The following is a 16216-nucleotide window of genomic DNA, read 5'->3' as shown; positions in this document are numbered from 1 at the left end:
TTTTGGTTGCCTTTTCCATGTACTCTGTCATTCTAGAGCGAAGGCCAAGTACATAGTCCACTATGTCTTGTTTAGGCTCATGAAGAGGTCTCTCCCAGCCTTCTTTAACAAGAGCAAGTGGTCCCCTTACAGGGTGACCAAACAGAAGTTCAAAGGGTGAGAATCCTACTCCCTTCTGTGGCACCTCTCTGTAAGCAAAAAGCAGACATGGCAAGAGGACATCCCATCTCCTTTTGAGTTTTTCTGGGAGCCCCATGATCATGCCTTTTAATGTCTTGTTGAATCTCTCAACTAAGCCATTAGTTTGTGGATGGTATGGTGTAGTGAATTTGTAAGTCACTCCACACTCATTCCACATGTGTTTTAGGTATGCTGACATGAAGTTGGTACCTCTGTCAGACACCACCTCCTTAGGGAAACCCACTCTGGTAAAGATACCAATGAGGGCCTTGGCTACTGCAGGGGCAGTAGTCGACCTAAGGGGAATAGCTTCAGGATACCTAGTAGCATGATCCACTACTACTAGGATGTACATATTTCCTGAGGTTGTGGGAGGTTCCAGTGGACCAACTATGTCCACACCCACTCTTTCAAAGGGGACCCCCACCACTGGAAGTGGAATGAGGGGGGCCTTTGGGTGCCCACCTGTCTTACCACTGGATTGACAGGTGGGGCAGGAGAGGCAAAACTCCTTAACCTTCTGGGACATATTGGGCCAGTAGAAGTGGTTGACTAACCTCTCCCACGTCTTGGTTTGTCCCAAATGCCCAGCAAGGGGAATATCATGGGCTAAGGTCAGAATAAACTCTCTGAACGACTGAGGCACTACCACTCTCCTAGTGGCACCAGGTTTGGGGTCTCTGGCCTCAGTGTACAGGAGTCCATCTTCCCAATAGACCCTGTGTGTTCCATTTTTCTTGCCCTTGGACTCTTCAGCAGCTTGCTGCCTAAGGCCTTCAAGAGAGGGACAGGTTTCTTGTCCCTTACACAGCTCCTCCCTTGAGGGTTCCCCTGGGCCTAAGAGCTCAACCTGATAAGGTTCAAGTTCCAAAGGCTCAGTTCCCTCAGAGGGCAGAACTTCTTCCTGAGAAGAGAGGTTCTCTTTTTCTGACTGTGTTGCAGTTGGTTTCCCAACTGACTTTCCTTTTCTCTTGGTAGGCTGGGCCATTTTTCCAGACTCCAGCTCTACTTTTTCACCCTGTGCCTTGCATTGTGCTCTTGTTTTTACACACACCAGTTCAGGGATACCCAGCATGGCTGCATGGGTTTTTAGTTCTACCTCAGCCCATGCTGAGGACTCCAGGTCATTTCCAAGCAGACAGTCTACTGGGATGTTTGAGGAGACCACCACCTGTTTCAGGCCATTGACCCCTCCCCATTCTAAAGTTACCATTGCCATGGGATGTGCTTTAGTCTGATTGTCAGCATTGGTGACTGTATAAGTTTTTCCAGTCAGGTATTGGCCAGGGGAAAACAGTTTCTCTGTCACCATGGTGACACTGGCACCTGTATCCCTCAGGCCCTCTACACTTGTCCCATTAATAAAGAGCTGCTGCCTGTATTTTTGCATGTTAGGCGGCCAGGCAGCTAGTGTGGCTAAATCCACCCCACCCTCAGAGACTAGAGTAGCTTCAGTGTGGACCCTGATTTGCTCTGGGCACACTGTTGATCCCACTTGGAGACTAGCCATTCCAGTGTTACCTGGATTGGAGTGGAACTTTCCTTGGGACAGGCCTTGTCTCCAGTTTGGTGTCCAGACTGACTACAGTTTCGACACCAGGCCTTTTTGGGATCAAAGTTTTTACCCTTGTACCCAGGATTGTTTTGTGGAGAGGCTCTGGGCCCACCCTCCTGTGCAGGTTTTTGGGGGCCTGTAGAAGACTCTTTACTATTTTTATTTTTGGCTGTCTCACCACCTTTCCCCTGGGGAGGTTTTGTGACCCCTTTCTTTTGGTCACCCCCTGTGGAAGTTTTGGACACCCTAGTCTTGACCCAATGGTCCGCCTTCTTTCCCAATTCTTGGGGAGAAATTGGTCCTAGGTCTACCAGATGCTGATGCAGTTTATCATTGAAACAATTACTTAACAGGTGTTCTTTCACAAATAAATTGTACAGCCCATCATAATTACTTACACCACTGCCTTGAATCCAACCATCTAGTGTTTTTACCGAGTAGTCTACAAAGTCAACCCAGGTCTGGCTCGAGGATTTTTGAGCCCCCCTGAATCTAATCCTATACTCCTCAGTGGAGAATCCAAAGCCCTCAATCAGGGTACCCTTCATGAGGTCATAAGATTCTGCATCTTTTCCAGAGAGTGTGAGGAGTCTATCCCTACACTTTCCTGTGAACATTTCCCAAAGGAGAGCACCCCAGTGAGATCTGTTCACTTTTCTGGTTACACAAGCCCTCTCAAAAGCTGTGAACCATTTGGTGATGTCATCACCATCTTCATATTTAGTTACAATCCCTTTAGGGATTTTCAACATGTCAGGAGAATCTCTGACCCTATTTATGTTGCTGCCACCATTGATGGGTCCTAGGCCCATCTCTTGTCTTTCCCTCTCTATGGCTAGGATCTGTTTTTCCAAAGCCAACCTTTTGGCCATCCTGGCTAACTGGATGTCCTCTTCACTGGAGTTATCCTCAGTGATTTCAGAGTTGTTGGTCCCTCCTGTGAGGGAACCAGCATCTCTGACTATTATTTGTGGAGTCAGGGCTTGAGTAGCCCTGCTCTCCCTAAGTAGGACTGGAGGGGGGGAATTTCCCTCCAAGTCACTATCTTCATCCTCTGAGTTGCCACCCTCAGAGGGGTTGGCCTTTTCAAACTCTGCCAAAAGCTCCTGGAGCTGTACTTTGGTAGGTTTGGGGCCCATTGCTATTTTCTTTAGTTTACAGAGTGACCTTAGCTCTCTCATCTGTAGATGGAGGTAAGGTGTGGTGTCGAGTTCCACCACAGCCACATCTGTGCTAGACATTTTGCTTCTAAAAGTTGGACTACTTTTTAAGAATCTAAAACTGGTTCTAGAATCTAATTCAAACTTTTACAAACTTTTAAACTCTAAAAAGAAATGCTAACAGGGACTAACACAAGGCCCTAGCAGGACTTTAAAGAATTTAGGAAACTTTTCAAATTGCAAAAATCAATTTCTAATGACAATTTTGGAATTTGTCGTGTGATCAGGTATTGGCTGAGTAGTCCAGCAAATGCAAAGTCTTGTACCCCACCGCTGATCCACCAATGTAGGAAGTTGGCTCTGTATGTGCTATTTCAAAGTAAGGAATAGCATGCACAGAGTCCAAGGGTTCCCCTTAGAGGTAAAATAGTGGTAAAAAGAGATAATACTAATGCTCTATTTTGTGGTAGTGTGGTCGAGCAGTAGGCTTATCCAAGGAGTAGTGTTAAGCATTTGTTGTACATACACATAGACAATAAATGAGGTACACACACTCAGAGACAAATCCAGCCAATAGGTTTTGTTATAGAAAAATATCTTTTCTTAGTTTATTTTAAGAACCACAGGTTCAAATTTAACATGTAATATCTTGTTTGAAAGGTATTGCAGGTAAGTACATTAGGAACTTTGAATCATTTCAATTGCATGTATACTTTTCAAGTTATTCACAAATAGCTATTTCAAAAGTGGACACTTAGTGCAATTTTCACAGTTCCTGGGGGAGGTAAGTTTTTGTTAGTTTTACCAGGTAAGTAAGACACTTACAGGGTTCAGTTCTTGGTCCAAGGTAGCCCACCGTTGGGGGTTCAGAGCAACCCCAAAGTTACCACACCAGCAGCTCAGGGCCGGTCAGGTGCAGAGTTCAAAGTGGTGCCCAAAACGCATAGGCTATAATGGAGAGAAGGGGGTGCCCCGGTTCCGGTCTGCTTGCAGGTAAGTACCCGCGTCTTCGGAGGGCAGACCAGGGGGGTTTTGTAGGGCACCGGGGGGGACACAAGCCCACGCAGAAATTTCACCCTCAGCGGCGCGGGGGCGGCCGGGTGCAGTGTTAGAACAAGCGTCGGGTTCGCAATGTTAGTCAATGAGAGATCAAGGGATCTCTTCAGCGCTGCAGGCAGGCAAGGGGGGGATTCCTCGGGGAAACCTCCACTTGGGCAAGGGAGAGGGACTCCTGGGGGTCACGTCTGCAGTGAAAGTCCGGTCCTTCAGGTCCTGGGGGCTGCGGGTGCAGGGTCTTTTCCAGGCGTCGGGACTTAGGTTTCAGAGAGTCGCGGTCAGGGGAAGCCTCGGGATTCCCTCTGCAGGCGGCGCTGTGGGGGCTCAGGGGGGACAGGTTTTGGTACTCACAGTCGTAGAGTAGTCCGGGGGTCCTCCCTGAGGTGTTGGTTCTCCACCAGCCGAGTCGGGGTCGCCGGGTGCAGTGTTGCAAGTCTCACGCTTCTTGCGGGGAGTTGCAGGGTTCTTTAAAGCTGCTTCTTGAAACAAAGTTGCAGTCTTTTTGGAGCAGGTCCGCTGTCCTCAGGAGTTTCTTGTCGTCGTCGAAGCAGGGCAGTCCTCAGAGGATGCAGAGGTCGCTGGTCCCTTTGGAAAGCGTCGCTGGAGCAGAGTTCTTTGGAAGGCAGGAGACAGGCCGGTGAGTTTCTGGAGCCAAGGCAGTTGTTGTCTTCTGGTCTTCCTCTGCAGGGGTTTTCAGCTGGGCAGTCCTTCTTCTTGTTGTTGCAGGAATCTAATTTTCTAGGGTTCAGGGTAGCCCTTAAATACTAAATTTAAGGGCGTGTTTAGGTCTGGGGGGTTAGTAGCCAATGGCTACTAGCCCTGAGGGTGGGTACACCCTCTTTGTGCCTCCTCCCAAGGGGAGGGGGTCACAATCCTAACCCTATTGGGGGAATCCTCCATCTGCAAGATGGAGGATTTCTAAAAGTTAGAGTCACCTCAGCTCAGGACACCTTAGGGGCTGTCCTGACTGGCCAGTGACTCCTCCTTGTTGCTTTCTTTGTTCCCTCCAGCCTGGCCGCCAAAAGTGGGGGCCGTGGCCGGAGGGGGCGGGCAACTCCACTAAGCTGGAGTGCCCTGCTGGGCTGTGACAAAGGGGTGAGCCTTTGAGGCTCACCGCCAGGTGTTACAGCTCCTGCCTGGGGGAGGTGTTAGCATCTCCACCCAGTGCAGGCTTTGTTACTGGCCTCAGAGTGACAAAGGCACTCTCCCCATGGGGCCAGCAACATGTCTCTAGTGTGGCAGGCTGCTGGAACTAGTCAGCCTACACAGACAGTCGGTTAAGTTTCAGGGGGCACCTCTAAGGTGCCCTCTGGGGTGTATTTTGCAATAAAATGTACACTGGCATCAGTGTGCATTTATTGTGCTGAGAAGTTTGATACCAAACTTCCCAGTTTTCAGTGTAGCCATTATGGTGCTGTGGAGTTCGTGTTTGACAAACTCCCAGACCATATACTCTTATGGCTACCCTGCACTTACAATGTCTAAGGTTTTGTTTAGACACTGTAGGGGTACCATGCTCATGCACTGGTACCCTCACCTATGGTATAGTGCACCCTGCCTTAGGGCTGTAAGGCCTGCTAGAGGGGTGACTGACCTATACTTGCATAGGCAGTGAGAGGCTGGCATGGCACCCTGAGGGGAGTGCCATGTCGACTTACTCGTTTTGTTCTCACTAGCACACACAAGCTGGCAAGCAGTGTGTCTGTGCTGAGTGAGAGGTCTCCAGGGTGGCATAAGACATGCTGCAGCCCTTAGAGACCTTCCTTGGCATCAGGGCCCTTGGTACTAGAAGTACCAGTTACAAGGGACTTATCTGGATGCCAGGGTCTGCCAATTGTGGATACAAAAGTACAGGTTAGGGAAAGAACACTGGTGCTGGGGCCTGGTTAGCAGGCCTCAGCACACTTTCAATTGTAAACATAGCATCAGCAAAGGCAAAAAGTCAGGGGGCAACCATGCCAAGGAGGCATTTCCTTACAATCATCATAAAGGTCCCAAGGATCAGTGTCATCTTAGTGTGACTGTACAGAGTGTGATGGAGACTGTGCAGTGGGGGTAGCAGGCGGGGAGACAGCTAGGTGAGGAGAATGAGGAGAGACTGGTGAGGTGAAAACTGAGGAGGCAGAGATTTTTGTCTTGGTTTTGGCACTTTAGCCGGTGGCTGATCAGTGTCCAAATGTCCATGAAAGGCCAGTTTCCTCTTTGTTCTTAGCGGAGATGCAGTGAGGATTTTGCCAGTGTCTTTATGAATTTGTATTCTGGCCTGTTTCTCGTCAAAATCCTCCATTTGTGTCAGTTCTTCTGCGTCGAGGCGTTCGGTGCTTCTGGACGCCATCTCTAACCTTCGCGCTCTTCGGTCTCTCAGAGTCTTTTTCGAGCGGAAGGATCGGCATGCCTCGCAAGTATCCTCTCGGTGATCTGGAGATAGGCACAGGTTACAAACTAGATGTTGGCCTGTGTACGGATACTTGGCGTGGCACCGAGGGCAGAATCTAAACGGGGTCTGGTCCATGAGGCTTCGACAAGACTTTTGGTCGGGCCGACCAGGCGCAAGTTGGGCATGGGTGCCCCGAAGGGCAAGTAGAGATCTGTATTCGTCGGTACCGAGGTGTCGATGATAGATGGTACTCGATCAAAAACAATACCGACGAATTTAGAGAGTTTGTAATATTTTTCCAACTCGAACAACCGGAGTGAAAAGAAACACATCCAAACCCGATGGCGGAAAGAAAACAATCTAAGATTGAGTCGATGCCCATGCGCAATGCCTCTTGGATTCCCTATCCGGGGGTGCGGAAGGCACCACGAGAAGTAGACACTTGGACTACCAAGCTCTCCGGGGTGGGGTGGTTGGGTAAGGAAACTAAGGGTCACTCGGTGCAGGTCTATGGTGGTGGCCGACTGTCCTAATCACAGGAGCCCCTGTGCTGGGTTTGGACCATGTTCCCAGAAGGACGTCCGTTAGGGCCCCATTGAAGGGCAACATCAGCTCTGATGCAGTCACGCCCGGCTGAAGCACCTATGTCAGGAGATTCGTCCTGACCGGCGCCGTGGGCAAGTCTAGGTCCAAGACCTCAGCTGCCCTATGCACCACCATAGCATAAGAAGCTCCCTCCTCCGTAGCCACATTAGGAGGAGAGAGCATACCAGTATCTGGAGATGTGTCCAGTCCACTGGCCTCCCCTAGATCCTCGTATCAGTCCTGTTCTTGTTCCAGGTCATACTCTAAAGGGTCCTCAGACCCCTCCCACTCCTCTCCTGTGCCTGGCTGTTCAGAATAAGGCTGAGGCAATAATCTGGGCCTATTTGGCGCTGTCGGGAGTCGACATCATACGACATGGCTCCGGATAATCTGGAATGAGGACTGGGCTACCACCGGAGGACGCCGGTGGTGGAGGAAGCGTCGACATCCGGAGCTGGTCGACTATGAGGGACCAGCGCCGGTCCGGATCCGATGTCGGATCCTGGGGTCCCCAATGGCGTGGAGGACGAAGCCACCGACCTCAATGGAGACCCTGCTGACCCCGCAGGGCTCGAAGACTCACCCGAGGGTGCAGTCCGCTCAAAAACAAGGCCCATGGCCTCGTAAAATTCCTTTATCTGAGCGGGGGTCGCTCCGGTCCCTGCAAAAGGGGGAAGACGCGGAGTCGGCTCCGCAGAACCGCACTCGGAACAGCGACGTTCCCTAGATGCCTCGTCGGCCAACGGGTGTGCGCTCGGATTTCTTCTTTTTCTTGTGCCTCTTACCTGAGTGATTGGATGACCTTGAATGCGAGGAAGAGGACTTGGGGCTCCGGGAGCGGTGCACAACTTCCTCCTACTGCGGGACAGTGACCTCCTTGGAGTCACGCCGACTGAAGACGGCTGTCGGGCTGCAAGAAGTTCGAGGGATCTCTCCCTCAAGACCTTCGGAGCCATGGTTCCACAGTCGGAACATGAAGTGGAGTCGTGATCCTCCAGAGACAAACTCGGTGTGGATCTGTTACCGACATGGTGCGATGACATGCACCACACGGTTTGAACCCAGTCTTTCTAGAAGACATGCTTCAAACAATCAAGTATTGAAAAAACCTTGACGTCAGTCTAAGAAAAGGGTAGCTCTATCCGGATCTGCGCTTAACTGGCGCAGAAGGAAAAGATCTGACGTACATGCGCCGAGGTGGCGTCTATATGGACAACTGTGATGTCACAGACGGCTCCAACGACGCCACGTGGAGCTGGACGACGCACGCAGATCCTAGCGACGGCACGCAACGGCGTGCACAGGGTACTGCTCAGCAGAAAAAGTCCAGGATTCGAAGCAGACGCCAGGGAATTCTAAGGTTAGGAATCTGCAGCTAGAAGTCTCTATCAGATAGCTTTAATAACAGAAATTCCAAATACAAAAATATGCACTCTGTTTTGAAGATAAGCTGCTAAATGAAGTCTAATAGAGGAATATGCCAGATTTGCTTTCTGTAAGTGTAACAAATAGCATGCAATATCTTGTACTGAAGCTTTAAGTGGGTCAATATTTTTGGGTTTACAATAATACACAAAACTTTTCCATTTAGCAGCATAACACTGTTGAGTTGTGGGTCTGCGTGCCTCTTTAGAATATCCATACATTCAGACAGAAGTTGTAGGTAACCAAACTCTATGACTTCAGGAGTCATACTGCAAGATTGAGTGTGCTGGGATTTGGGTGTCTGATTTGACCTCTGCTTTGGGTCAACAGATCTGGTCTGTTGGGTAGCTTGTGATGAGATACCACATATAGATCCAGCAATGTTGTGTACCAATGTTGACGTGCCCATGTGGGAGTTATGAGAATCAAGTTGGGTGAGGTTTGTCATCTTCTTTACCAGAAATGGAATGAGTGGGAGAGGCAGAAAATCATAAGCAAATATCCCTGACCAGTTCATCCACAGAGCATTGCCTTTGGGTTGTGGGTGTAGGTACTTGGATGCGAAGCTTTGGCATTTTGGGTTTCCTTTTGTGGTGACTAGGTCTATGTCTGGAGCTCCCCACATTTGAAAATATTTCTGAATTAGTTGCGGGTGAATTTCCCATTCGCGGACTTGTTGCTGCATCCTGCTTAACAGGTCCCTGGGAGAAACTATGCCACTATTTGACTGTGAATCGCCCATCTCAAAAATGTACTGGGCTAAAAGGGATAATAGAGATAAGTGTGCCCCCCCCCACGTTTTTGCAGAAAATACATTATTGTCATATTGTCTGTGCGTATTAACACTACCTTGTGTGCAATTTGAGTGCTAGAAATACTGCTAGTAATTTATGTGATAAGTATGTTGGTTGGAGTCCCATTTCCCTTGTATGGTGAGATTGTTGAGATGAGTTCCCCAACCTGTCTGTGATGCATCTGTTGTGATGGTGGTCTGAGGCACAGGGTCCTGAAAGGGCCGCCCTTTTGACAGATTGGTGTGATTCCACCATTGACGAGACCGGTAATTCTGGCAGTCCAACAACAGTAGATCCTGAAGTTGACCCTGTGACTGAGACCACTGTTGTGAGAGGCACTGCTGCAGTGGCTGCATGAGAGTCTTGCATTTGGAACTATGGCTATACATGAAGCCATCATTCCTAATAACGTCATCACTAACTTCACTGTATAAGTGTGGTTCTGTTGTAGTTGAGATATTAAGTCTTGAAGTGCCTGAACTCTTACTGGGTTCTGGAATGCTAATATTGACCGAGTGTTGAAAATTACTTCCAAATACGGCTGTATTTGTAATGGTTGTAGGTGGGATTTGAGGTAATTGATCGTGAATCCCAAACTGTGTAGGAGATCTATTGTATAACAAGTGTGTTGACAGACTTGGCTTGTACTGGCCTTTATTAGACACTCATCTACATATGGAAAGACACGTATGTGTTGTCTTCTGAGGAATGCTGCAACTACAGCTAAATATTTGGTAGACACCCTTGGTGCTGCTGTTACACCGAATGGTAGCACTTTGAATTGGTAGTGCTTTCCCGTGATGACAAATCTTAGGTATTTGCGATGTACTGGATATATGGGAATGTAGAAATATGCATCCTTGAGATCTAATGCTGTCATGTAGTCTACTTTTTGTAATAAGGGAATGACATCCTGTAGAGTGACCATATGAAAGTGTTCTGAGGGAATGTATAGATAGAGATGCCTGAGATCTAAAATTGGCCTTAATGTGCCGTCTTTTTTTGGTATTAGGAAGTATAGTGAATATACAACTGATCCTTGTTGGAATACGGATACTAACGCTATGGCTCCTTTGAGTAGTAGTGATTGTACCTTCTCTTTCAGTACACTGAGATGGTCCTGAGTAAGTCTGTGTGAATGAGAGGGAATGTTTGGTGGGATAGTAATGAGTTCCAGACAGTAACCATGTTGGAAAATTGACAGAACCCCATTGGTCTGTAGTGATGTCTTGCCATTGTGGATAGAAATTTACCAGTCTTCCTCCCACAGATGTGCGGGCTGTGGGAATGGTGAGTGAGTCACTGTTTAGTTGCAGCAGAGGAACCTCTGGAAGTGGATGGTTTGCCTCTTCCTCTATTAGTGGATGCTCTGTAGGAACCTCGAAATGAAGCTCTTGTGTGGATGCTCTTTCTGTGGCTGTTTTCTTGAAGCCACCTCTAAAGTGTGGCCTACGAAAGCTCCCTCTAGCAGGAGTAGTGTTATAATGCACCCATTGCTTTAGCCGTCTCCAAATCTTTCTTGAGCTTTTTTATAGCTGTGTCCACTTCTGGGCCGAACAGATGTTCCTTGTCAAAGGGCATATTTAAGACAGCTTGTTGTATGTCAGGTTTCAAATCTGAACATCTTAACCAAGCATGTGTTCTGATGACTACAATGGTGTTTATGCCTCTAGCTGTGGTGTCAGCTGCATCTGTAGAGCATCTAATAGGGTTATGGGAAATTGCCTGTCCTTCTGTAACTATTTGCTGTCCCTGATTTTGATGGTCTGGTGGAAGGTATTGCAGCAAGTCCTCCATCTCGCCCAAGTGGACCCTGCCGAATGCAGCCAAAACAGCTTCGGAGTTAGCCATTTTCCAATGGTTTGCCACTTGTGAAGCTACCCTTTTTCCTGCAGTGTCTAGCTTTTTGCTCTCCTTATCTGGAGGAGGAGCATACCCTGTTGACTGGCTGTTAGCCCTCTTCCCTGCTGCGCTAACCACTATTAAATCCGGTGATAACAGAGTTCTCATGAAAACGGGGCTTGAGGGAGTTGGTTTATATATTTTATCTACTCTAGGAGTGATAATTCTGGCCTTCACCTGTTCCTTGAAAAAATTAAATTAATGCCTAAGCATCCCACGTAGCATTGGGAGCCACTGATATTCCTTATGTGTGGCTGTTAATGTATTAAAGAGGAAATCCTCCTCTATTATAGTATGCAGTTGCTCTTGCTATGCCCCGATTGTATGCTGTAGTGTCTTCTGGTGGAGAAGGTCTAGTACGGTACAAGTCTGGATCGTTTGAGGTAATAGGATCAGAGTCCTATAGATCCCATGGATCCGTATACTGCCGAATATCACTAAGATCATTCCTGTGTGGTGATGCGGAGGATGTCTGAGGGTGAGAATTGCATCGCATATGTGGGTGGTGGTGTGGAAGGAAGAGGAGAACGTAGTGGCTGTAAAGCTTCTTCTCTCGCTTTTTGTCCTTTGAGACCTTTTTTGGTGGAGGTCCAGCACCTAAGGTCTCCTGAAAGGTTAACTTCATTTTAATAGTCACTGGAGGAGAAGCTATTATTCTCCCCGTGCCCTTTTGAATTTGTAATTTGCGCTGTCTAGCATCAATGACCTCTGAAATTGATTGTATATCTGCGGTTTCTTGTGTGGAAATAGTAGGTTTACTACTTGTAGCTTTCGCTCCAAAGGTTTAGTCATGGAGAGTTTTGCTCTAACCGAAAGTATTTGGCTCTGAAATGAATAAATGTTTTTTCTGCTCTGAAAGAGGTCTCTCTACTTTTTGGCTCGGTACTGAGAAAGTGGGAACAGTCTGTTTTGTCGGCGCCAAATGTATTTTGGTCTCTATTCTCTGTGCCAAACCCAAAGGCTGGTCACCTGGACTTGTTTTTCTGATCCGACCATGGCCCGAAGGCAGTGGAGGACCGAGGACCAGTGCTGGAGACTTTTTTGATGTCTTTGGGTGGTGTGACAGGGCAGGTGGATTCACGCACTGCGCCGGAGGTATGGAGTGGCTGTCCGCATCAGAGTCATGTTTGGAATCGGAGTCTCTGATGGAAAGCGCTGCATTCTGTTCTCCCTCCTCCTGCACGTGTTCCTCACCAAAAATATCAGGTGCATCTTCTGTGGACTTGGACCTCATTTTTAGTCGACGAGCTCTTTGGTTCCGAAGAGTCTTCTTTGATCTAAATGATCTGCAGGCATTGCAAGTCCCCTCTCAATGGTTGGGAGATAGACAGAGATTACACACCAAATGCTGGTCAGTGTATGGGAACTTGGCATGACACCAAGGACAGAAACAAAACGGAGTTCGTTCCATCAGTCTGGCATTGAAGGAGGCCCTAAAAGTGGGAGGCCCGTTGTAAGGGTGAAGAAGAAGAAAAATAAAACGACCATGACGGTTTAATCAGATCGACTACAGACAGAAAACGCGATTGAGACAATACCAACGGTATTATAGAAAGGTAGTATAAGTTCAGAAGGCCCGAACCGAGGTCCATCGGAGCGTAGAGGAAACACATCCAAACCTGACGGTGGAATTAAAACAATCTAAGGACTCTATGTCTATGCACATTATTACCGAAAGGAGGAGTCACTCGATCTCGTGACTCGAAAACCTTCTTTGAAGAAAAACAACTTGGAACACTCCGAGCCCAACTCTAGATGGTGGACTTATGCAAAGCATGTGTATATACAGCTACGCATGCCATCGAAAGACGTTTCCCACTTCTCCTATCATGGCAATTAGGAAGTAAACACACACTCCATCTGCCATTGGCATATTAAATTTCACAAAGTAAATTCCATCTGCTACCTGAAGCACCAGCAATCAAATTACTGAAAACTTTGAACAAGGCCACATCAACACAAAACCATCCAATCTCATCTCCAATCCATTCCCATCTCCAATAGCCAAGGAACACTCACACAGTCTTCACCTATGTAGTTTATAATCACAAACTCCTCCTTGAACTGCATCGTGTTCCCAGATGCCCTTACAGTAGGCCATATTCATCCTCTTCTCAAAAAATCTCAAGTTACCTGGCACTGACAAGAACAAGCCCGTAGTCAGCATCGCCTTAATCTCCAAGATCATAGAAGGATGTGTTGCAAACCAATAAGACGACTGTAGTAGTATTAATCATCTCCTATAAACTTTTCAATCTATTGTCTATATGGGTCACAACACTTTAACTTCTGTCCTAAAAACTATTGACAATGATCGCTAGCTTTTCAAGGAAGGCAGTATCAGTTTCCTAGTACTCTGTAAACTGTCAGTTGACTTCAATACAGGTAACCATAAACTCTGCATGAAAAAACATAAAAGAAAGGGTATATAAGAGTTAATGCTACACTGGTTCATTGTCTTTAGAGGCCCCATCAACAAAGTCATGTCCACCTGCTTCCCTATGACAAATATTAGCAGAAAGGTCCTACCATTTCTGCTCAGTTCTTATTGGAAAAACTTTGGTATATGCTCTGATAACCTCAAGGTTAGATTACTGTAATTCTTTACTCATGGGCCTCCTGGGCTATCTGGCTAACAGATCTCAATTGCTCCAAAATACAGCTACCCAATTGGTCTTATGCCTAAAAACGTGTTTCCATATTTCCACTCACCTGGCCTATCTTCATTGGCTAGATGTAAAGAAACACATTTTAAAAGTTCCTTGTTTATGCCACAAAGTCCTCTCTAGACTTCTTTGTAGCAATTAGATGGCTCTTTTTCCGCCTACAATTCTAGTAGGGTGATTTGTTCCAGTTCTCTTCATTTAGTCTCTAGCCCTAGATTTAGGAAAACTCCTTTGCTGTAGTCAATGTAAAGGCGTGGAATTCTCTCTGCTTGAGTTTAAGAGCAGAAAAGTGATTGACCACGTGTCAGTACATGTTAAAAACATATGTATTCACTATTTCTTAGCAATGATGTTGATTTTCTCCTCTTTCAGACCAGAACTAGGATACCTCTTGTGCTCTATAAAATTCAAATCAAATATTATCTTTCAATTGTCACAATATGTGAAAATGTAGCCTCTTTTCTAATGCCATCTAATACCATGTGCATCTTGAGTAAATTATTTATTACATATTTATAAAATATAACTTTATGGCACATCACAGGAAAAAGACATGCTTAAGTCTTTATGACTGAACTCAACTACAGTGCATGCGCTTCATAACTGAATATAAATACCAGAAATTTACAACTCAGGTAAATGCCCATAAAATAAATAAAAAATTCTTTATAAGTACAGCAGCACAAATAAGAGCTCTCACAAGCATATTTAATTTTTGTATTCTGCTTTGTACCTTCTGTTCCAGGAGAGCACGGCGAAGTGACACTCTCTGTTCTAGTTCCCGAATTTCCCGTTCATGCTGGGCTTCTGCTTGCATCTTGATTTTACTCTGATAGGCATTTAGGAGCTCCAACTCCTGCTGCAGCTGCATTTTCAAAACCTGACAGGCCGCTTCCTGTGCCTCATCCAAGCGTAGCTGGCAGAGAGAAGGCAATCCTGGATATGTTACTGTTGATAATACTACCTTCAATGTATGGTACAAATGGAACTATAAATTTAGCCGAAAGGTTACTTAACTTTAATGGAAGTTGTAATGCATTAATAAGGAGAAATGTTCTTAATGTCACACAAAGGCCTCTCAAACATACATAAAAAATATTCTACAAATAAAACCTGAATCATTTTCATCCTTTCAACGATGTAGTGCATTACTACAGAGTACTCACGGAAACGTATTACATACCTCGAAGAGTGGTGTACATAAATAACTAATAGAAGACACTGTGGAGAGTGGGGAAAAAGTTTCAGCAGCAATCCCAGGCGAGAGGCAGATGTAGAGTAGGGATGGTAGAGGTTTATCAGTGGGTATAAGGTGAACGTTTAGTTCCTTCTGCATTGATACATTAGAAAATATCTAAACAGTCTCCCAAAATGTCATGTTTCATTTTTGAAAAATATAAATGGATAACTTGATGTCTCATTCAAAGATGATGAGCAGGATGGGTAGAACAATTGTGAACTTAGAGAGTGTATGGGCAATTAGCCAACAGCAGAACTATGAAGTAAATTGCCAACCAAAAAAAGGACAGAATGTTTCAATGTTTGCAGTGCACACAAGCAAAGACTGAAACCTACATTAATTCTTATTGCCCCATCTATAGAGGTCTATAGAGAGACCTTGCACCACGTCATGATGTAGATGTCATTTGTGATACGTGACGTCATTTGTGATACATGAGGCAACTGAGTTTGTCGATTCTTCACGGATTCTGTTGTTCAGGGAGCCTACCAGGTACAATATGACCAGGAAGATGTTCTGGCACTCCAGACACGTCCAGAAGTGCAGAGACTCCTGACACATGGTCCATGACCCTGCACTGTTGTTGCAATACACCATGGTGGTGGTGTTGTCCGTAAACATCTGAACCAGCTTTTTGCTGATGATTGAAGGAATGCCATGTGAATTGCCCTTAACTCCAAAAAACTGATATGCGGTTGAGACTCCGCTAGAGACCAAAGTCCTCTGATCACCACTGTGCCCAGGTGGCCACCCCAAACCAGGAGTGACACATCTGTCACAATTGTGAACTCTGGGTGGGGAAGGGAGAGGTCTACTGCTCACCCATTCACAGTTTGTCAGCTACCACTGTAAGTCTTTCACAGCTCCCTCCTGTAGGAAGCTGGCTTAGTGTGTGGTGGGTACCCAAAGTACTTACACCTTATACCAGGTCCAGGTATCCCCTATTAGTGTAGTGTAGGCAGTGTCTAGAAGCCAGTCTCTCTAGAGGTAGTTGTGTATGAGCAGCCAAAAGCTTATCTAGGAGACATGCAAAGCTGGTGCAATACCACTGTTGTCACACAGCACTTACACATATGAAAGAAAACAGTTATACAAAAATAAAGGTACTTTATTTTTGGCACAGATTATCACAAATCACTAGATAGGTGACCCATCCTTAGGAGGTAAGTAATACACTAAATATATACACTAGCAATGAGAAATAGGCATAGAAAAGGTTAGAAAACAGTGCAAATAGTAATAACCTATAGTGACCCTAGAGGGAGCACAAACCATA

At 46.3% G+C, this 16216-nt stretch overlaps 1 protein-coding gene across 1 annotated transcript in view; it reads right to left on the bottom strand.

Moving 5' to 3' along the window:
* TAOK1 (TAO kinase 1) overlaps positions 1-16216 on the bottom strand; it is a 959977-nt gene that overhangs the window by 49324 nt on the left and 894437 nt on the right. Inside the window, exon 19 of the mRNA XM_069226237.1 lies at positions 14434-14616. Within this exon, the coding sequence (XP_069082338.1) occupies positions 14434-14616 (183 nt within the window). The remainder of the gene's footprint in view (positions 1-14433; positions 14617-16216) is intronic.

The sequence above is a fragment of the Pleurodeles waltl genome, chromosome 3_1 (assembly GCF_031143425.1).
Source record: "Pleurodeles waltl isolate 20211129_DDA chromosome 3_1, aPleWal1.hap1.20221129, whole genome shotgun sequence".
Classification (NCBI taxonomy): domain Eukaryota; kingdom Metazoa; phylum Chordata; class Amphibia; order Caudata; family Salamandridae; genus Pleurodeles; species Pleurodeles waltl.
Note: the sequence above shows the minus strand (reverse complement) of the source record. Positions and strands in the feature narration are given on the sequence as shown.